This window comes from Octopus bimaculoides, chromosome 1 (assembly GCF_046866305.1).
Source record: "Octopus bimaculoides isolate indiv1 chromosome 1, ASM4686630v1, whole genome shotgun sequence".
Classification (NCBI taxonomy): domain Eukaryota; kingdom Metazoa; phylum Mollusca; class Cephalopoda; order Octopoda; family Octopodidae; genus Octopus; species Octopus bimaculoides.
The window spans coordinates 65,764,000-65,787,319 of NC_142928.1; the positions used below are offsets into that span (position 1 = coordinate 65,764,000).

At 35.0% G+C, this 23,320-nt stretch overlaps 1 protein-coding gene across 1 annotated transcript in view; it reads left to right on the forward strand.

Moving 5' to 3' along the window:
* The window catches only part of LOC106877501 (uncharacterized), a 259,046-nt gene that overhangs the window by 863 nt on the left and 234,863 nt on the right, over positions 1-23,320 (forward strand). Inside the window, exon 1 of the mRNA XM_052967242.2 lies at positions 1-3,856. This exon is cut by the window's left edge and continues 863 nt beyond it. Coding sequence (XP_052823202.1) covers positions 1,540-3,856 — 2,317 coding nt within the window. The 5' untranslated portion in view covers positions 1-1,539. The remainder of the gene's footprint in view (positions 3,857-23,320) is intronic.

Genomic DNA, 23,320 nt, shown 5'->3' on the forward strand with positions numbered 1-23,320 from the left:
CAATGCGTTGCCAAGAGTGAAATTATAGTAAAAAATTGGTTGTTTAGGCGAAGTAAGACTTTTTATTTTTTTCTTCCAAACACATCTCGTCTAATCGAAATGCGGTGTGTTCACATTGAACCCTCACACTTTCTATTCTTGTTACCAGCAGCACTGTACCCCCAGCACGAGTGAGTGATGTTTGGTGTGACACAGGGCCAAGGGATGGCACCAACAGCACAACCACTGCCGCTACTGCTGCTACACCATATACGACAATTCCGACAGCGACCTCTTATCTTTCGCTACCATCGTTATCACCAACCGTACATTCGAGTAATTTACAATAATAAGAATAAAAAATACACCACTACCATCGCTTCTACAAAGAGCAACAACACTAATAACACTGCCAGTTGTGTAACTCCTACTAAAGTCTTAGCATCTACAGGTACCCGCTTCATATTCAATCTAACTTCATTTGTAACTAACAACAAGAACCAGAACAACAATATTGTTGCTGACAGTTCTGACTTCGGTGCTTTATATTCAATTAGTTCGTCTAAAGCTGAAAACAGTTTATCTTCCTTATCATCATATACAGGGTGGTTACAAAATAGGGGATCATCGTGAAGCTAGGAAACACACAACAAGCACGCAGACGTATGAGACTTAACTAAATATTTGCCCAACTAGATTTCACATAATTTGAAAACATAAATCAGGTAAAAACTCCGAAGAAAACTTTTAAAATCCTCAAACAATTTCATTCATACACTCTGAAACAACACAATGTAGTTTTATAATGGAAAATGAAAATTAAATTAAATTATGGATCCCTTACTTTGTGACCACCCTGAATTTTTTTTTTCGCCCTTGTTTTCTTTGTGTTTGCCCTTATCGTCAACTGCTAAACTGTAACATGTTAGCCAGTTTTATCACCCATTATCGACTATTTCTCTTTTTACTTCTGTAAACGATGTAATATAAACATAGCTAAATTCGTGTCCGTACTATTTACTCCTTTTGTTTTAATTTTTCGCACCTTAACTGCAAATCATCAGCTCCCCACAATCAACATGGTCAGTGCTTTGCTAATTGTTAATATGTGATAGTTGTTATATATTATTACAATACTTCTTGCTTGTTAACTTTTTTCATATGTTACTGATAAACACTACAAATATTTCGGTTTAAACTGACAAAAGAAGCTCCCACTTTTTTCTTATATATTTTTTATTTTGTTTATTACAATTAACAAATACTTCAAAGAAAATCTGTTAAGAATTTCTCTTCCGTTGAGAAGATTCAGAGTGCGCAAAAAAATCAATAAATTTAGTAAACATACGATTCCGATGAAGATATGTAAATAAACATTTTAGCATTGTACTAGGTCACATTCAAATAGCTTGTACCTGGTTAAAATATACCCGGTTCGGGGGAGATATTTTTTTACACTTGATCATTCATACGCGTACGTATATAGACATACATAACGTACTATCATTTGTTAGTATACCCCATTTTTTCATAATATAAATTATCTACCACAGTTTTTGGATGTTTGCTCTAACTAGATCGAAATCAATGTCGAAGAAAACTTCTAAAACGTCGCCTTCTTCATCACCGCTGTCCTCTGCGGCTGTGGTGAAGGAGGCAACTGACAGTTGGAAAAGCCGTAGTAATCGTAACAATAACAATCGACACCATCAGTTACAATATTCAGCCAGTCACTTGGGCTGTAGTACAAGTATAAGCAGTGGTGCTAGTGGTCCCAAGGTAACTAAGAAATCGGCTCACTCAACTATTGGTGGCAATCCTACATCTATGACGTCCTCAAAGACTATGATTGATGGCAGCGGTGTGGCAGTTAATGAAGCTAATCTTGGTTTTCTTGGACGGTTGAAAAGAAAGTTTAGGATCCATACCAACAAAGGTAGTTACAGTCTTTGCCAGGAAAATTTGTCAAACAATAGCCATTATATGGCACGTAGTGAGAGCGAAATATATGACAATAATCATCATGCAGGACTTACTTGGAAAGAAACTAAATTACGTTCAGAAAGCTTACCCCGCACACGACAAAATCCATTTTCGACTGTGAAAAAGACACCGCATCGGCAGAATTCTTCTTTCTGGGGAAGACATTTCCCAGATAACCAAAATATTGTAGACCCATCATGGCTCACTGAAGAATCCGATGAGGGGCAGTGTCGCCCATTGTTGAATGAATCAGGTGAAGTAAGGAATGATTTTTTGAGCTTGGATGAGTCTGCAATTGACTTGGATAATGAACCTGCAACTAACGATGTCTTGAATGATGAACCAGGTTATGAAAGCTTGGAAGAAATCAAATTAAAAATGCAGTTAAATCAATTAAAACATTCTTCTGTTTCTACTGTTCTTGAATGCCCTGAAACCCCTGACACAAATGACTTATGCTGCAATGGGGTTTCATTACAAGTTAAGTCCTCCTTGTTATCTTCAGCATTACCAAAGAATGGCCAGTTCAAAAATGCAGACCATATTAATAAAAACTGTCAGAATGGAACAGATAACATGTGTGAATGTACCAAAAATTTGGAGCTACATCCTGCGGAATGTAATAATGATAACAAACTTGTGTACTACTGTGATGAAAGAATGTCACCTCCTCCTGCCTCATTAGCAACAACGACACTGCAGTCTTTAAATTGTTGCCGTGGTAGGCAGACAGCAGAGAGTGGTGCATCAAAAATATGTCTGAATTTACCAACTTTGCAATTCTCGTGCCCTTCAAGAAATCCTTCAGTTGATGATACAAGTCCGGATTCATCTGATCTGTTTTCTGATGAACTCTATGCAAATCCCCAAATCCTTATCCGCAAAAAGTCCCGATCAAAACAATCATTTCAAGAATCTGATCGAACAAGTAAAGGTTCTACATATGAAGGAATTGCAACAGGTGCAAGTGATTCAAATGGCAATTCAAAAGAGAACAACGAACAAGATATGTCTCCAAAAGAAACACAAACTGACTTGGCACCACCATTGCCTGCTCGAAACTATCGCCCTGATGAGAAAGGAGAACCCGAGAAATGTGAATCCTTTAGCACTTGGTGTAATGACTATGCTAAAGGAACCTCAATGGTGGAAAATTCCACATCATCCGGGAAACCTTTCTTCAACAACCTGTGTTTACCTGAACCTTCTCTCCCACTGCCTCCCTCAGATGTTCCTCCCCCACTCCCACCAGATAACCGAAAGTCAGTGTTTGCTGGTAGTAGTAGTTCAAGTGATAAAGTGAGTGCTAATGTGATAAATCCAATGACTAAACTTCGGCTGAATGAACAGCCTTCACTGGCAGCATCTTCTTTAGAGCAGTTGTTGCAAGAATCTTCAGTTGCTCCATCTTTTAAACGACGAGTTCTTGATGAACCAATTCATGCTTCCTTAGAGGAGGTTTTCCCCAGAATGCGAACACAACATAATCCTAGTCGGTCAAAATTAACTGCTTCCTGGAATGGGGAGCGTTTAAATGCCAACACCAGTAATCATTGGGATTTTTTCATGAAGGACAGTCTCCCTAAGTCTTTGTCTTCATCAAAAGTGTTAGATGAACCTATCCATGCATCATTAGATGAAGTATTTCCTCAAAGAAGGCAGAGGCAAAATACTAAATGGAATAGAAATAGTCTTTCATCGTTGAACTGTAATGGCAGACGTTTCCCTAGTGCTGAGAATAACTGGGAGGTTGTTGTTCAAGAAGGCAGCCCTAATTTATTTGGATGTACCCAGATGTTTCCTAGTGTTAATGGCCTGATCAATCCGGAGATACCACCACCATTGCCTGCTAAACGGAAAACTAACCAAAGTTGTTTAGGATCCTGCAAATCTGGTGAGTTTACTTTTGATTATATTCAATACTAATGTGTTTTTGTATGTTATGGAAATGTAAAATATATAAATATATCCATATAAACAAAAGCAGTTTGTGTGACTGACTGAAGTGATTATGATATGAATTCAAATTTAGCAACAGGTGTTGTGTTGTAACCTTGGAAAAGATACATGATGTCAACTGCCTCTGTCCACTTTGATGAAAAAACTTTACACTTGGTTGTTATTCCTGTAACCCACTGAAGACTTCATGTTGTTTATTTAGGTCTCAAGTCAGCCTCTTTGAGCCCATTCATTTTCCATGCTTTACCCTGCATTGAAGCTAAATGAAGCTGTTGTTAATTACTTCGCATTATTTCTTATTTATAGCATTGATTTATTCCAGCTCTGCAGTATCTATTTACAGCCTTGAGGTCTGGACTGTTGGGTGTTCAGTGTCTTGGACATGGATACAAACCACTGTCAGTGGTTGGATTAGAACTTCTTGGTCATCTGTGTTTTTATTTAACACTACATCAACTTAAACTACATCATCAAATCAGAGCCAACCCTGCAACTTTTACGTGGTTACTTGGTCTGCTAGAAATAAGATACTTCTCCCACAAATCACATTTCACCCGCTTAGGGAAAAAAAAGGGATACATAAGATAATGTAGTTCTAGATACACTATATCTGAAAGAAAAAAAAATGGATAGGTCATAGATTTGCTTGGTCAGTGTTGACTTGTGGCTAAACAGGAGTTTAAACCTAACAGCTAAACAATAGGTCTAGTTGATCTGGGGGCTCAACATCATTTCATTTATTTTGCTGTAGATTTTCATTTTAATGTTATCAGGTAAATTTCTTCCATGTTGGTTAAGAGAGATTTAGAATTTATAAAAGTTACACTACTCAAGCATTAATAGTTGCAACATAATTTTGTGCATGTTGATAATCTAATGTATCAGTGCTTCAAGGGTTATAGTTGAGCTTGCAACCTAGTTTTTATTCATGATTAGCATCATTACACATCATTTTAATTCATATTAGTCTCTGCAAATTCCAGCTGTTTCTTCAAGCTTCAGAGAGGGATTGGGACTTCTAGACTAGTATAGCCATGGCAACTTTTATTCTTTTGCTTGTTTCAGTCATTGAAGTGCAGCCATGCTGGGGCACTGTCTGGAAAGATTTATCTGAATAAATCAATCTCAGCACTTTATTTAAAATCTGGTACTTATTCCATTGGTCATTTTTGCTTAATTGCTAAGTTATGGGAAGGTAAACAAACCAACATCTGTTTTCTAGCAGTGTCTGTATGTAGGGAAACACAGAAACACATACATATGTTCATCATCATTAAACATCCATTTTCCATGCTGGCATGGGTTGGATTAATATGTGTGTGTATGAAGGGCTTTCATGCAGTTTCTGTCTACCAAATCCATTCACAAGGCATTAGTCAGCCCAAGTCTTTAGCAGAAGACTCTAACCCAAGATGCAGTGCAGTAGGACTGAACCTAAAACCACTTAGTTGCAAAGTGAGCTTGTTAAACTCACAGCCATGCCTGCACTGGGAACAAAAGATTGTTATTTCTACATGGTCCCCTTAAAAAACATAATCCTACCATGATACATAACTGCCAATTATGTATGTATGTATATAAGAAAATTGAGGATTCATACTGGTGTGATTTGCAATTAAGCAGAAAATGCATTCAAAATTGTTGGAGAAAGTGCAATAATGTTTATTCAAAGCCGAGTCTACATGAATTGTTAGTCCAAATTTCTTCTTTCCATTCTTGAGACAACTGAAAATCTCTGTATCTGTTTAGATAGACTCAACATTAAATAGATATATATTTGTGTGTGTGTGTGTGTCTGTATATATGCATATATATATATATATATATATATATATATATATATATATATGCTTCTTATTTAACTTTTAATGACAGTTTATCTATGATAAACTATAATTATTTACAGACTGAATAAAGCTGTACCTAGTAATGCATACCTTAACAAAACAAATATCATGTAAGTTAACTACTGAATATCAAGTAGATCCATAAGTACAGAAGGAAATCCAATTTAAGACAATCAGGAAAATACCTTCATCAGCTGCCTAACAAATGTCATTGTGATTTTGACACACAAAGCAAGAACACTTCTTATATTCCATCAAAATATATATAACAGTTAAAACGTGCAAATAATCATAATTCAACTTAGATATGTTATATAACTAAGTAATAACAAAATATAAGAAACAAAGACTAACTCACAAATTGTATATGCCAATCTTGACATAAATGAAAATTGATAATTATCTAATAAAGGTAATTTTAGGAATAAACTATTTATTAATAAATATAACAATAAAAACAAACCTTGATTTGAAGAATGACATGCAGTTATATTAAAGTGCTAGCTTACAATCATAGCCAATACTATCAGATAGTTAGTTTCCATGCTCTGCTTGTAAGGCTCCCATGCACAAAAGAAAGAGTTCTACCACTGACTAGAATTTGCAGAGGCAAATTAATACACAAACTTAAAGTGACAGATATCCAGTGAGAAAAAGGGCAAATCTACTATGTGGTAACATCATCCAAACAACCCAAGCAAACATTCTAATCAATAAATTAGAAACAATATCACTCTGCAAGCTTGATGTTACCCTGAATGTCCTTACAATGCCATTGTGTCAATTGAGATTACAATTAAATTGACTAATTAATCTTTTTAACATAAAAATGAACCCCCAAGAAGATTATTAGTAACCTCAAGCAGTAATTTTTCCCTCTTAGTTATTTTTCCAAATCTTATTATTTGTGCTGCAAACACATGATATTATAGTCTGCTAGCCAAGCAACTATAACATCATTGCTACTTGAAAATTAAACTCGCTTGTCTTATTGTACATAATACCTTTAGATGCATTACAGATCTTGACCTAAAACATCTGAATAATTAAGTTTATTAACATCCCTACCATTCCTGCTAACCTCCAAATCTCTTGGGTAAATTTTAAATAATAAACTTTCAAAGAAACAACAATTGAATGGAATTATAGTGGTAAATGGAGGTGGAGTCACAAGGGGGTTCAAGTCTGCTTGTGACTACATAGACACCTAAAACAATTAGCAAAAAAAAAAAAAACATGGTATCCAGTCATACTTACCTGTAGGTGATGGCTGACTCTTAATCTGTATGCATGTATTTATGTATATGTATGTATTTATGTATGTATTGCCACCCTCTTACTTTTATCTAACCTCTTACCCATATATCTCTAGGATGCCCCCTACCTTCTTTTTCCCTCATCGCACCCTTTGTTTTCTTCTTGCCCAATCCCTCTTTCTATCCTCTCCATTGCTTCCCCATTTAGCATGCTTTCACAGCATTCACATTCTGCTCTTCCTATCTTTATTTTACCCTTCAACATCTTTTTCACTCATCGCTCCAAACTACGGCACCTCAATGGCTACCTCTTTTTCTCTCCCCACTGTCCTCTCCCCACAACTTCTCTGCCTTCTCAACACCAATTTGCATCTTTCCCACTCAGGCTTACCACCATGGTACTACCCTGCCCTTATTCACCTACCTTTCCTTCAATGACTCTCTTAGTATTCTTCTCCACCTTTGTCTATTTCTCTCCTATCTCTGTCCCCTCATACTGATTGTGTATACTTGCCTCTTATAATGTTGGGGTGCCCTAACCCCAACCTTAGACAATAATCCCTCTCTACTTCCAAGGTTGTCCCTGCTTTTTTCTTCACTGGCCCCTCAGTAATCCCTTCCCTCTCCCTTGTTCCCTGCCCACCTACAAATCCTCTCTTCTTACCATCCTCCATTTTGCTCCCTAGAGTTATTTCTCACTCTCTCTTCTATTCCCCTTCAGTTACAGGGGCCATATTCGGCCCTTAGCCTTTAAAGTTATAAAGTGATCTTTACTAGTGCTTGTGCCATGAAAAGAAAAAAATCACTTATTACACTCTGAAAAGTGGTTGGCATTAAGAAGAGCATCCAGCCATAGAAACCATGGCAAACAAACAAGACACTGGCACATGAATCAGTCCTTGGACTTATCAAAGATACTGTTGGAACAAGATAATATATATATATATATATATATATATATATATATATATATATATATATATATATATATATATATGTGCATGCACACACACACACACAGAGTATTCCTGTCCTTAATGGCATAGCAACTTTGAAGAATTCTTGACTCTTGAGAATTCCTTCCCTCTCATATGGAGCTAGTTCCAATTGCCATTTGGTAACTGTGACATATTCTCTAGAAGCAAAGGTAATTTGAATAACTTAAGAATTTATATTGTATGGTATTTGATATATCTGCATTTGTCTGTGTTCAAATGCATACCACTTGTTACTCTGAGTTATTTCTCATAGCTCATTTTTATTCAAATTATGCAAATTACCTAAGTAATAAATGTTTTATTCATTTTTTTTTTATGTCTAAGTCCCTTGACTACTGGAAATAAGGGAAGACAATTGTGTCTTTTTCCTCAATGGCATGTCAATTCCAGATAATTCTTGGTTCTGGGGATTCTTATAAGGAGCTGGTTCTAAATGCCATTTGGTGATTGTGACACAGCTTCTAGAAGTGGCGCTAATTTTAATAAACCCCAAATTTTTGTATGATATTTGATATACCTGTATTTGTCTAAATATATATATAGTGTGTGTGTGTGTGTGTGTGTGTGTGTGTGTGTATATATATATATATATAGGTTATATCCATTTATGCAGATATGTGTATCATATATGTAGATATGCATGCATCTTTATATGCGGATATGTTTACTTATATGTACACACACACACACATATTATAGTGCGTTAGTGTTATATTCCTTCTGCATATACACAGTACTTTTAGCACATCTTAAGTTTTGTTGACTAATTTGTCATCAAATTTTTAGCGCCCTGCTGTGACCTTTTGAATAATTTTAAATTCTTCTACTGAGTTGCATTGTACAAATATGTTGTAAGCGATATCTATATGTTGTCAAGTATGTGTTTCTGTTGTTTTCTTGCTGTTTGTTTGCTTCTGTGCCCAGTTTTTATTCTTTGTCTTCAACTGCATAATAACGTTACAGTTTTTGTTTTTTTTGAGAAAAGAACATGTTTTGGCTTAGAACATAATGTAGTATCTATTGCAGGATTGAAGCCTATCTAGATCCATGTAGCTACGTGCCATACGATCCCTTTCATCATCTCACTTAATGTCTTTTCTTTTTTTTTTTTACCTATGTAAATATATTTTCCTAATTTTTCTCTTGCGGTTCTTTTTAAGTATATATATATTTTTAACACTATTATTTATTTATTCATGTGCCCAGCCTCCTTTCTCAAAAAAATCTGTTCATAATTATACTTAAGAAAATATTTTGGATATTCTCATATATATATATATATATATATATATATATATATATATATAAAGTGTGTATAAAGAGCAAAATTTGGTCTGTTGCCAATCTTTTTATTGAACAAACAATTTCTCATTGATGCCTTACTGTCACACTGTTTTACTATGTATCTCACTCACTAAAAAATTGGCACCTTACTTAGGTATGATATCAAAGAAACAGATATATCTTGTTTCTCGTAGCATTTCTATAGTAATGTTTTATTATTTACTATTATAAAGTAATGTATAGAGCAGTGAAGTGAAATGGAATTGCAGAGATACTTTCAGTATATTTACCCTCTATATTCTGTGTTCAAATCCTACTAGGTTCAATTTTGCTTTAAACTTCTCTGTGGAGATGGAGATAGGGTGGGGCAACAAATTGCACTGGAATTTCATTCAGCTTCAGGTTGTACTTATTCTTTTACTTGTTTCAGTTATTTGACTGCGGCCATGCTGGAGCATTAGCTTTAGTTGAGCAAATCAACCCCAGGACTTATTTTTTGTAAGCCTAGTACTTATTCTATCAGACTTCTTGTTGAACCACTAAGTTACAGGGACATAAACACACCAGCATCGGTTGTCAAGCAATGCTGGGGGCGGGGGGACAAATTCAGACACACACACACACACACACACACACACACACACACACACACACACACACACACACACACACACACATATATATAGATATATATATACGACAGGCTTCTTTCAGTTTCTGTCTACCAAATCCACTCATAAGGCTTAGGTCAGCCTGAGGCTATAGTAGAAGACACTTGCCCAAGGTGCCATGCAGTGGGACTCAACCCGGAACCATGTGGTTGGTAAGCAAGCTACTTACCACACAGCCACTCCCACACCTAAAAAAAAATTAAAGAGCCACATAAATTGGGAAAAACTTTTTAATCTTTTGCTTGTTTCTATCATTCAACTGCAGCCATACTGGAGCACCAATTTGAAGGGATTTCTATTTTAGTCAAATAAATCGATCCCAGGACATTTTTTTTTTATACGTTTGATACTTATTTGATTGATTTCTTTGTTAAACTGCTAAGTTATGGGGATGCTATTTGTCATGCAATTAACGCCTGCCTTCCATGCTGGCATGGGTAGGATGGTTTGACAGGAGCTGGCCAGGCAAAAGACTGCACCAGACTTCTGTGTCTGTTTTGGCATGGTTTTTATGGCTGGATGCCCTTCCTAACACCAACCACCCAGCTGAGGACCACATAGATATATAAATATATATAACAGGTTTCCACACAGTTTCCATCCACAGTTTCCTGACTAGGTGTTGGTTGACCTGAGGCTAAGGTAGAAGACACTTGCCCAAGGTGCTGTGCAGTGTGACTGAACCCCAAACCACAAGGTTACAAATTGAACTTCTTAACCACACAGCCTGAAATTGTGCACGTGCTCCTCATACCCCCGCAGAAACATAGCCATCTCCTACAAGTGAGTATAGCTTGATAGTAAGTACCATGCTTCTGCTAATTGTTTTAAGTGAGCACATAGTCATGAACAAACACTCTTTGGCCTTTTAACCTTTGATCTAGTGGAACATCAAAGATGTGACATCTGGATGGTGAGATGACTGCACCAGCAACTTGACTTGTAGAAATGAAGTGCCTTGTTCAAGGACATAATGTACTGCCTGATACAGTAATCAAACCCACACTCTTATGATAATGATCCAAACACCCTAACCACTTGGCCACATTCCCTCACAGAAATCGTGGATTGTTGAATTGGCTGTGCAGTTAAGAAGCTTGTATTGCAATCACCTGGTTTCAGGTTCAAACTCACTTAAAACAATTAACAGAAGCATGGTACTTACTATCAAGCTATACTCACTCACTAGTAGGAGATGGCTATGTTTTTATTTGGGGGGGGGGAGATGGGGAGTGGGTGCACTGCATGGCATCTTATTATTCAAGTTAAATTCTTTATGCAGTCAACTTTACTTTATAAATAATATTCTAAAGTTGATTCAATCTGCTATTATTTCACACCTAATAAAAAATATGGTCATTATCTGCATCAACATGATCATTATTATTTATTTTGTGTGTGGGGGGGGTTTTGTGACTATAAACATTATTGACTTTTTCTAAATCAATCTCAGGTCTAGTAACTTGTTTTTGTTTTTATATTTGTAGGCATTTGTACATGAAGGTGTGTGATACATATTTTAATTGCTTCTCTGCTTTGTTACCATAAGCTTGTATTAAATTCTCTAAATGTTTTTGTACTAAGACTTCACGCATGCACATCATCATTATCACACACACACACACACACACACACACACATATATATATACACTAACATAGCTAGCGGGATTAGAGCAGTCTGTCCTGGATGTCACTTTTAAAGGGGAACCACTTTTAGGTCTGCTGTAAGCAAAATGTGTTTTTTGTGGGGGTCCGGGCAGCACACACTCTAGCTACACTAGTGGATATATATATACATACACATACATTTATATATCTTTTATCTGTTTCAGTCATGCATGTACATGTGTGTATATATATATGTACATATAGTGGATTCTCATACTGCTTTCAACATATGAGGGCCCAACTCCCAGCTATTTGACTACCCACACACACAGATGATTCATTTCCAGTTGTGAAGGCTTTTGTAGGAGCAGCCACACATTTTGGCAATGTTGATAAGTAGAAAGTTGGTGCAACTGTTTGTCACAAACTCTATTAGTTCTTCATCACCTGGGTTTTTACCTTCACCATAGTTTAGAGTCCAACATGCTCTGATAGACTAAATATACACCCAGGTATCAAACCAGAAATTTCTAAGTCATGTATACATACGTGTGTGTGTGTGTAACCTATGCTGTAGATATATAGATAGGGCAAATTTAGCTATTTCTCCAGAAATTGAGAAAATGACGAACAGCTTTAATCACTTTTCGAATCTTATTGACTTCTCATCAGGGGTATCTGCATTACTCTGACCAATCTCAGAGTAATTAACAGCCAGTCTATTTATATACTCCACAAATCCAGTAGCTACTGAGAACGGCAGCTACTTATTTGCCTATCATAAGCATTTAGCATTTTATTTAATACCAGCAACCTGTCCACAGGGATCTTAATCCACACAGTATCAGGGTGTTATATATGCAAACAAGGCAAATTTTGCTATTTCTCTGTACTCTTTTACTCTTTTCAGTCATTTGACTGTGGCCATGCTGGAGCACCACCTTTAGTCGAGCAAGTCGACCCCAGGACTTATTCTTTCTAAGCCTAGCACTTATTCTATCGGACTCTTTTGCTGAACTGCTAAGTTATGTGGGACGTAAACACACCAGCATCAGTTGTCAAGCGATGTTGGGGGGGGGGACACAAACACACACACACACACACACACACACACACACACACATATATATACATATACATATACATATATACGATGGGCTTCTTTCAGTTTCCGTCTACCAAATCCACTCACAAGGCTTTGGTCAGCCTGAGGCTACAGTGGAAGACACTTGCCCAAGGTGCCATGTAGTGGGACTGAACCCGGAACCATGTGGTCTGTAAGCAAGCTACTTACCACACAGCTGCTCCTGCGCCTTGTAGATTGAAAAAAATTATGTATAGCCTTAATCAGTTTTTGAATCTTAAATTGAGGCAATCTGCTGTGCTAGAGAAGGCCTATCCAGCTAAATAAAATCGAAGCCATAAAGACTTGTCCATTATGTCCATGCCTCTGGACACAGTCTGTCCCTGACAAACCTGTCTCCCACATCTCTATTCCTAACATCTCTTCCTACCCCCACCCATATTCACCGCTCACTGTGTTCCCCTGTCTCCTACTCTCTCTTGCTAATCTACCTGCACACAACATGTCCCTGTTGAATCTCTTTCCCCACCACATATCCTCCTCACATCCTCTACCTGTGCCCACCTGCTCTCTTACTACAGTTTCTCTTTCCCTCCATCTTCCAATCTCATGAACTTACCCATCAACTCACCTTATCCAATCTGTTGTACACTTCACTATATATACCTTCCTGTAACTGGGATGTATGCACCACATCTTCTCCATCTTATCTCTCTCTCTCTTTCCTCCTCTCTCCCTCTCTCTCTCATGTAGCCTTATATCTCTTCTATTTTTCATGTATTATGTATTTACATGCACACTTTGTTTAAATACTTAAAATACTTTCTATACTAGATCCTAGATTCAGTTTTAAAAAGAAAAGTTTAAGTATTTATAATAGATTATTTTGCACACATTCAGTCACGAAATGCTGTTTATATGCAAATTTAAAGTACGTTGTGCATGTGCATATGCATTGTATGTAGGTGTGTATATGTATGTGTGTGTTGAATTTCTTCATTAAATTCTACTTTCAAGGCATTGGAGATAAAGCAAGCTTCTTCTGTGCACAGATTCCTTCAGAAGTACCAATATGAAATAATACATTCTTTTTTTTTTCCCCCTTTGTGTGTTAGTACTCAAAGGTAGTACCTGACCACTGTCTCTTCCCTTATTTGCACATACCTACTTATATTGGTTCATATAAGTGTAGGCATGGCTATGTGGTTAAGAAATTCATTGCATGCCTGCAGCAAGTTCTGGGTTCAACCCCACTGCACGGCACCATGAGTGAGATTTTTCTACCATAGCCTCAGATTATCAATAACTTACGAATAGAGTATCGTAGTTGGAAAGTGTGTCAAAACCTGTTATTTGTATGTATATATCTTTTGCCAAGATATATCAGTGAATATAGTAAACATCTGAGAAAACCTAAAAAGCAAGTGCTCTGTAAATTAAGCACTTTGGGATATTTACTTGTACCGAGTTACAGACTCTCTCATGGCATGCCTGTATTTAATAACAAATGAAAAGATTAAGAAAATATATACAAAGACATATATATATATATATATATATATATATGAAGGTGAGAATATATATTTTGTGTTTGTATTTATATATAATTTGAGTATATAATATGCATACTGATATATGTGGTTATGTGAGTGTGTGTATATATTAAACAAAGAGAGAAATATAAAAATAAGATTAATAAGTAGTTATACAAATGAGAAAAAAAAATGATAGATAACAATATGTGTTTATATGTATTTTAAACTATTAACATATGTAAATAAACAGAAATACAGAGAGATAATGAGAGCCAGATGGGAATAATCATTTATGTAACATAAAAATGCAGTCATGCTTAAAGGAAAAGAGAAAGAAGTTGAGAAAGGGAGAGATCTATCAATGGCTATAAGTGAATGGATGAAACTTCACAGTATACAGTTGTAATGTGTGTGTGTGTGTGTATATATATTAGCATGGAAAGCGGACGTTAAACGACGATGATGATGATATATATATATATATATATATATATATATATAGAGAGAGAGATATATGAATGGAAGATAGTGAATCTCTGAAAGTAAAGCAAAGCTTTTTTTCTTTATTCTGTATCAGCAATGACCTTGAACAAACCATGCAAGATTACATAAAGCCTGGCTTGAATGAATAATACAGAAGAACTATTTGTTGCCGGTATTAACTATTGAGTAGAGTGATAAGCCAGCTATTGTTATGACAATCACTTGAACAATCATGACAGGAATTCTCCAGTGGAAGTGTAACAGCTGGGTGAAGGAGAATGTTAAAAGAACCGAATAGCAGCGCACTCTTTCAATCAAATATTTTAGCCTCTGGCATTTTTGTCTTATGTGTTCCTCCTTCTCATGAGGGTTGGAAAAGAGAAAGGAACAAGGGTCTCGTTCATATGAATATTTTCTTTTATGTGTTGTATCAAGAATGTGTTCAAGGGGAATTCTCTCTCTTTTTATTTCCATTTTGTTAAGGTTTTTTCCTCCACTTTTTATGTGGTTAGAGTTGATGAAGAGGAGGCAGTACTCATTGTCTCTTTAAATTTCTTCTTTGTACTGGAATTTGGATAAATAGGTATGGTTGATGCATTTACTGTTCACATTGACTGTTCAAGGTTTAATAGAGAGAATGTGTGACTGGGAATTGTAGAAATAGAAACATTGAAATAATACAGTTTCTTACGAAGAAGACCAACCTGATTATTTAGAAAAAAATTTAAACACTATTGCACCACTGTCACTGACATTGTAGTAAGCTTTTCAGTGAAGCACATTGTGCTATTTGTCTTAGTCACTCTGTTTGGAAATAGGTGTCACACTACTTCATACTGAGGTGGTAGTAGTTTAGCCTGAAGTCAATCTTGATCAAGCAGACTTATGATCAAAGGCAATACAGCCATGACTGTGTTTTTCTTTTTCATTTTCCTTTTTACTACATGTCTAATGTGTCCTTTATTGTTTTATTTTTTAAGCATGTAATTTGAGTAGTATTCTGTTGGTATTTCTAAATTCCTGGACCAAATAGAATCTCACCCATTAGTTTAATGTTGAAGTAGTAGCAGTTTTAAAAACAGCATGCAACTGGAATATACTTACTTAACTTTCATTACAGAAAAATCTTAAATTCTCAAGCCAAGGCTATGCAGTATCTTCTTGCTTCTTCTTTATGCATATATAGCAAATTCTGCTCTTGAACTTTCTGACTACCCCAGTTTCAGTCAATCTGTTGCATTTGTTTCTCTGTTTATTATCACTTGTGCTCATATTTCTGTTTGTGCTGAATTTCTTATGTCCTCTGTTTTATGAACTGCTAGCACCCTGGAATTTATTCCAGTGTGTTCGCACATTACACAAACTGTTAATGTTTTAAAACATTAATCTTTCCAATCTTAGTTTCTCTTTCCTTGTAGAGCAGGCAAATCTTTCGGCAATTAGCAAAGAAAGTGGATTGCAGGTTAATTTCAACTGATGGGCTTGTAGCTATAAATTCAGTTAACTAGTTGTAATAGGCTTACTATATAGACTAAGAAAAGCTATATTTTGATAACATAAGACAGTAGTTTAAGGCCTTGTTGTTTGTGACCCAATGATAAATGATGGGTAATTCCATGTTCATCCACTGCATGTCCATGGAATATTAATGAGAAAAATCCCCAAAAGACACTTATCTATGTTCCAGTTTCTGCTATTTTTCTTGTAAGTAAATGAAGATGCTTATCAATTGAACTTGTGACAAGTAAGATCATTGATGTTAGCATATATGAAAGTTAAACATCAATAAACCTTTGAAAATTTTGGGCAGTATTTCAAATACCAAATGGCATCTGTAAAAGTTTGTAGAGTTCAAAGGGTTGTGGTGATGGCTGTTTTATGAATATCTTTTGGATCTACAGGAATCTGATTTTAAACTAAATCTAAAAACAAACAAAAAAAAAAATTATTGTACCTTAAATAAATCTTGTAAATGTGATATTATGTATTTACCAGGAACTATACTGATGTTATATGTCTGATGATCAGCACAAGGACGTAGTCACTTTAAGTTTTTTTCTTTTGTTGGAACTGTGTGTGAGCTGATAACTAGTTTGGGGCTGGATTGATGAGTAGTGTCAAGTTAAAATATGTAATAGAGCCCCTACTTGAGTATATCTAAACAATCTAGAGAGCAAGGTATCAATGTTTGATACTGAGGTCCCTTGCTTTTGATCTGGTGAGTAACACTGACTTTGTGCTCTTCTCATTTCATCATATTCAGTTTCAAATGTGTAAATTATTAAGATTATCTTGTCTAAGGAACTAGAACCATTTTTTTTTTCCATTTGAGAATTGTATTTTGTTTAATCAAAGCTCCACTGGAGAATGTTTTGAGTATTTAATGTGTAATAAAAAGTAATTTTTTAAAAACTTAGAACCTAATCACTTATTTCTCATAAAACTGATGTATGAGCCTTCAGATGTAAATGTAAATGTAAACAGCTCAGGTGGTTGCAACTTGAACAGCTCAAACTGGTTAACACTGTCAGAGTTCATTGATATGCAAACCTGTTAATGTGTTAATTTATCCTATCTACTAATTTTTCATGGCCCTCAATTATCTAATACGCTCATGCTTATCTCTGATTATTGTAACATCAAGCCAATAAGGTATGAATCATATCCACTAGGATTGGAAGCTAACCATCAGCAGGTAATTTATGCCACTTTCAGCTTTCTAAAGTGTTACTACTGTTTACTGAGGAAAATTATATAATCTTCCAGTATCTACTTGTTACAAGGTGGATTGACCCATTGAAAGCTAAGTATCTTCATTTTGAAAGTATCACTTGATGATGAGAATTTGAAGTATTCTACTCTTAATCTCCTGCTATCCTATTGGCTTTCTATCCTACCCTAACAGCTCTGTGTTCCACCAGTTTTAGTAAGATGGATCTTTAATCTATGATGTGAATTTTAGGAACAATGACATTTTGTGGTGTGTGTGTGTGTGTGTGTGTGTGTGTGTGTGTGTGTGTGCATGTGTATAGTGGTCAGAAAATGGGAATTTGTAGTTTTCATGTCTGCTGTTCTAGTCTAACAAGAAATTGAAAGTAGATTATGTATTCCATTTACTAAATAGGGTGGGGGAGGAGGGGAAGATTTACTTGTAAGTTTTTATCACAAGACATTTTAGAATTTAATATATTTAAAAGAATTTTTGAAAGTCAGTTTTTTTTTTTTTTAATACATATATTTTTTGGAGAAAAAGCCTCTTGAAAATTAATGTCCTCTACTTCTAAGATATGTTTATTCACATATATGTATTGTATCAAGGATATGTTGAAGAGATTTCATTTTCTTTATTTTCACTCATAAAGAGGAGAAATGCTGCCTATAAGTCTTTTTCTACAGTGTGTGTGTGTGAGTGTGTGTGATTTTTCTGCTGAGGCCTCAGATCCTTCGTATTTCATTTATTAATCCTACTGTGTTGCATATGTCGCATTTTACAAATAATGTGGGGGGGGGGGGAGGTTTAGAGTAGCACTTAGGTAAGGTTAAGTGATAAGCAGGGTTGTGGTGCTGGAGTTGAAGTATCAGAGTGGGAAGCAGTTATTGCTTTACTGGAGTCATTGTTGATAAAATTATATTGTTTCCAACTAAATGTAGAGCATAATATAACCTTAACCCATATATACCTCCGGTTGCATTTTCGCAATGCAAAACCTGCTTCTATTTGGACATGAACTCGCCGGGAAACATCTGACTGAGCATACAAAATGTTTAGTAGGTAGTCAACACCATAACTAACAGTTGTATACTGTCCTTCTCTTCCAGATTGTGAAAGCTTACCATAATGTTTAATCTAAATACAGTGAAATTTTTATGGGCATATATGGGTTAAAACTTTCTGTTTTGCTGAGAGTAGTTTGAAAATAATCATGTCAGATATAAGGGTTTTTATGAAAAAGGTTTTGGCTGAAGCAGTTCTTTTTCTAAGAACACGTTCATAAATTATACATTTGCATCTTTAATTTAATCTCTATTCCATAAATATAACACTTCATCATCATAAGTGCAGATGTGACTGTGTGGTAAGAAGCTTGCTTCCCAACTATATAGCTCCAGGTTCAGTTCTACTGCCTCGAGCTGACCAAAGCCTTGTGAGTGGAGTTGGTTGACGGAAACTGAAAGAGGCCCGTGGTGTATGTATGTGTGTGTGTGTGTGCGCGCGTGCACACACACACACACATACACCACGGGCGCACACACACACATGCATGTCTTTGTGTCTGTTTCTCCCCACCACTGCTTGACAACTGGCATTGGCATGCTTATGTCCCTGTAACATAGTGGTTCAGCAAGAGAGATTAATAGAATAGATTCCAGGCTTAAAAAGAAAAAGATGAGTACTGGGGTAGCTTCATTTGACTAAAAATTCTTCTAGTCAGTGCCCCAGCATGGCCATTGTAAAAAAAGATTAAAAAATATAAAAAATATCTTCATCATTTACATCTCCTTTTGGGTTGGATGGTTCATCATGGTCTGAATCATTTTTCAGTTTCTTTACTAAATGTTGTAAGAATAAAGTTGTCAATATCTTACAACAATTTTAAAATTTTATTTAATGTTATGTTTCATATTACTTTCATTTCAATTTTATATTCAATGTTTTAATCATCAAAAGGAAGGATTATAAATTGTATCTAGTTGAGTTTATTTCTTTTTAAATGTTCAATTATGTTGCTTTAAGTGTTCAGTCTTTTACTTTTAACTGTGATCTGCTTTAGATCTTTGAACTGGTAAACAATGATATTTATGATGTTCTTTTATAGTATTTTTATAGTTTATTTCTTATATATCTTTTTACTTTATAGCCTTTTGGTTAAAAAGCTTCTTTGTTCATTTTGAAAATTAATTGTTAGTAAATTCTTAAATAAATAATATAAAAAACTGCAACAGCATATTTGTAGCTTTTAAACCCAAACTTTAACAGATTAGAGCACTAAAATGTGGCCTGATGATTCACTTTGGCCATGTATGCTGTATAGGATTAATCTAATTACAAATGGAGGAGCTGGGAGTGCAGTGGTACCATAAATTGAGGAACTGGATTCAAAGATTTTGTGTTCTGATTCCACAGCCCTGTTAGCATAAGGCTTAAATTATCATTTTATCAGGTAATGTAGGATTAGAACTAACCATTTAACATTTTTTTTTCTTCACCCTAACCAGAGTAAAAGAGGTTTAAAGGAAAAGTGGCTTGAGAGGAATAGAGCTTTAGGAACAGGAATTTAGATAGGGACAAAGCAGAAGATGGCATGTATTGATCAACTGTTGCCAGTCAGCATAAGAAAGATATAGATAAAAATAAAAAGTACAGGTGAAAATGTGAATTGTGATGAGTTTAATGGCTTATTCATGCGAAAATTATTTCATGCCTCACTTATTTACCATCCAATTTTTAAATCTCTGTTGCTATTTTATTTATTTATTTGTTTATTATTTTTTTTTTTGTTACTAAACCCTGCCTCCCTATTCCTAAAACTAGGTCAAACCTAATTCCTGGATTTAAGTAACTGCCGTCCCTCTAAAATTTCTGCAGGATCACATGCTTCGAAATACTGATACTTCTTACTTTCAGTTACAATTTTAGATATTTGATTATTAAAATACTTTTACTTTGTTGTTAACTCTTTGCTGAAATTTTTTTGTTCTTTTTTGTTTTCATTAAGTGTTGCAATAAAGTTGTTTTAGCTGCACCCCCTCCTCTGGTTAACATTAATGAACCCTCCTCTCTATCAACATATGTTAACTGCAGCATGTATCAGATACTCAACTTTCTCTGCAATCATTGAAGCCTACACCAAAGGAATTGACCTAAATTTCATGGTTACTTAAAAATCTATAATTCTTAAATAGTCACCCTCACGCACCCACCTACCCATTCACTCCTTTCAAAACTAACAACATCAACAACAAATATATCTTGTTAGGCTGATCAATAAATATCTGCATGATTGGTACTTAAGATTGTCAGAAAATATGGTTTCATATATACATGTGTGTGTGTATAAGTTTGTATAATTTTTAACTGAACTGTTTTGTTCAGTTTTTTTCCTTTTCGCTCTATTCTCCACCTCCTCCTGGTAGAATTTCTCTTGCTACACATGCAATGGTGCATGTTAGTGAAGAGGTCTATTTTCTTGATATATATAATTTTCTAAACTGTGAAATAATTCATATGTTGCCTGCTTAAAACAACCAACTTCCTCTATTTGTCTTGTAACTAAGTGTGGAAATTCCAGAAATATTGTACAATTATTTGTGGGATGAAGGCAGAGTGGAAGAGCCAACTAATGACTATATCAAATCTCATATTCATTTGCACTTGCGTAAAAGTCCGTTACAAAAATCTGGAACTGCCTTCTCATTAACTGAGTAAGCAATCTTGAAAATCTTAATCCGTTTAAAACAAAAAAAAAAAATGAAGAAAAATAAAGAGAAATTGCTAATCTAATCACTAGATACATGTTTAATGAACTGTTATTGACATTGATATCAAAATTAATTGCAAAGTAGTATTTAAAATTTCTTCTGTTGGTAAGCTAGAAATCAAACATTGGACCTTAATTATACTAATAGATTAGGTTAAGTGTTTACTGTATAATATATCTGTTGGAATTCAATCTCTGCTGTAATGACTATTGATCTAAAAATCCTATATATTACAGAATCTTCAAGTGCTTAATAACTTCCTCCATTTGCATTTTTCTCATTTTGTCTCTGTCCCATAAGTACCTCTGCCACAACCAACAATACCAATACATTGTTTTTCTCTAACTTCTGTATAAATGTGAGAAAGTTCTGTTGGCTCCATTTTGCAATGCCATACAAAATATTTTGGAGTTTTTCTTTTTCAATCATCGTATCCGTTCTGTATATAATCAATAGGTTGTTTAGCAGTTGTTGGTTTACCTAATCTAAATGTGGTTTTTATTGTTTTGGTTTTCATTCATTTTGGTTCTTCTTGTTAATCATTAAAGATTGATTAGTCAAGAAAGGTGTATTTTTAATGAGACCAAGTGTAGGAATGGTTGAGGTTTTAACATAATCAACATTTAAAGATTAATCAGTTTGGTGAAAATTTAATACACACACACACATACACACACTCACACATAGTTAAAAGTTTCTAATCCAGAGAAGTGAACCCAGGATATACTCATCGGATAAAATGTAGTGAAATTGCTTACTTCCAATAATTCTAGGTGTTCATTACAACTTGATGAAGTTAGCCTTAATCTGGATTATAACTAAGTATTTGAAAGGTACCCATCTAGATATTGTATCCCTATCTATTCACTGTGTGTGTGTGTGTGTGTGTGTGTAGATATGTGTCAGAAATCTAATAGAATGGAGGTGATTTTGGTATTGTGAACTAGATTGGTCTGCAGCGTTCTAGATTCCATGTTGTATTAACATAGAATACTTTGAGAGAGTGGCAAGTACATATATAGGAATAGCTGTTGAGACCCAAGTCACTCCTTTCTGAGGAGAGTTAGGATCACATACATTCCAACTATAACCATCTTATGTTTTGGGGCATTATGTATTTAGGACTACAATTATTCAATGTGTCCTTCCTTTTCCAAACAGTGGGGTGTAATTTGAGGAAGATTTAGTTGTTACTTTATACAGTTCAAGCAATCTTTTCATTGACATTCCCTCATTGTTGGGTATAGCTTTGTAGCTAATAGGAGAATACTGAACAGGTCCTTTGACTAGATTCTTAACTGGAAGAGAACGGTGTGGAATAAACCATATAGCATTTTTATAGTATTTGGTTTAACCTATTCTGAGTTCGGTGGCTAGTGGCTACTTCTTATCCTTTAACATAGAGTAAGTAACCGACATGTACTTATGTTGGTTCAGTTGACTAGAACTCTCACCTCTACCAATTGGTGGTAATTTTGGCAATATTTTGAATTTCAAATTGAATGGCAAAATGCAATAATATTGGAAATATGATAATTATAATTTCCTTTATTATTATTATTATTATTATTATTATTATTATTATTGAGGTGGCAAGCTTGCAGAATCATTAACTGCCAGACAAAATGCCTAACATTTCTTCTGGATTTATATTCTGAGTTCAAATGTCACCAAGGTCAACTTTGCCTTTCATGCTTTCAAGGTCAATAAAATAAGTATCAGTTAAGTAGTGGGACTGATGTTATCAAGTGACCCCCCCCCACCCTCAAAATTTCAGGCCTTGCACTTATAGTAGAAAGAAGTGTTAATAATAATTTGAAAAACTGATGCAGTGAGGGGTATCTCAACAAATTCTGTATGAATAACATTTATGTTATTGACATCAGAAGGATAAAGGATAAAGTTAACCTAAGCAGAATTTGTACTCAGAACATAAGCAGAAGTAACTAAATACCAGATTATTTTGTCTGATATATTTCAAATAATGATGATCTCATTTTAGTAATAATGACGATCTCATAGTATTTAGTACATTTTAGGGAGAGTATGGTTGATTAAATAAAACCTATTATTGATGATGATGATTTTATATTGTATTTTGACAGCAAGAGCATCATTGGTTACAAGCTTCTGAAGGACCAGTAACTGGTT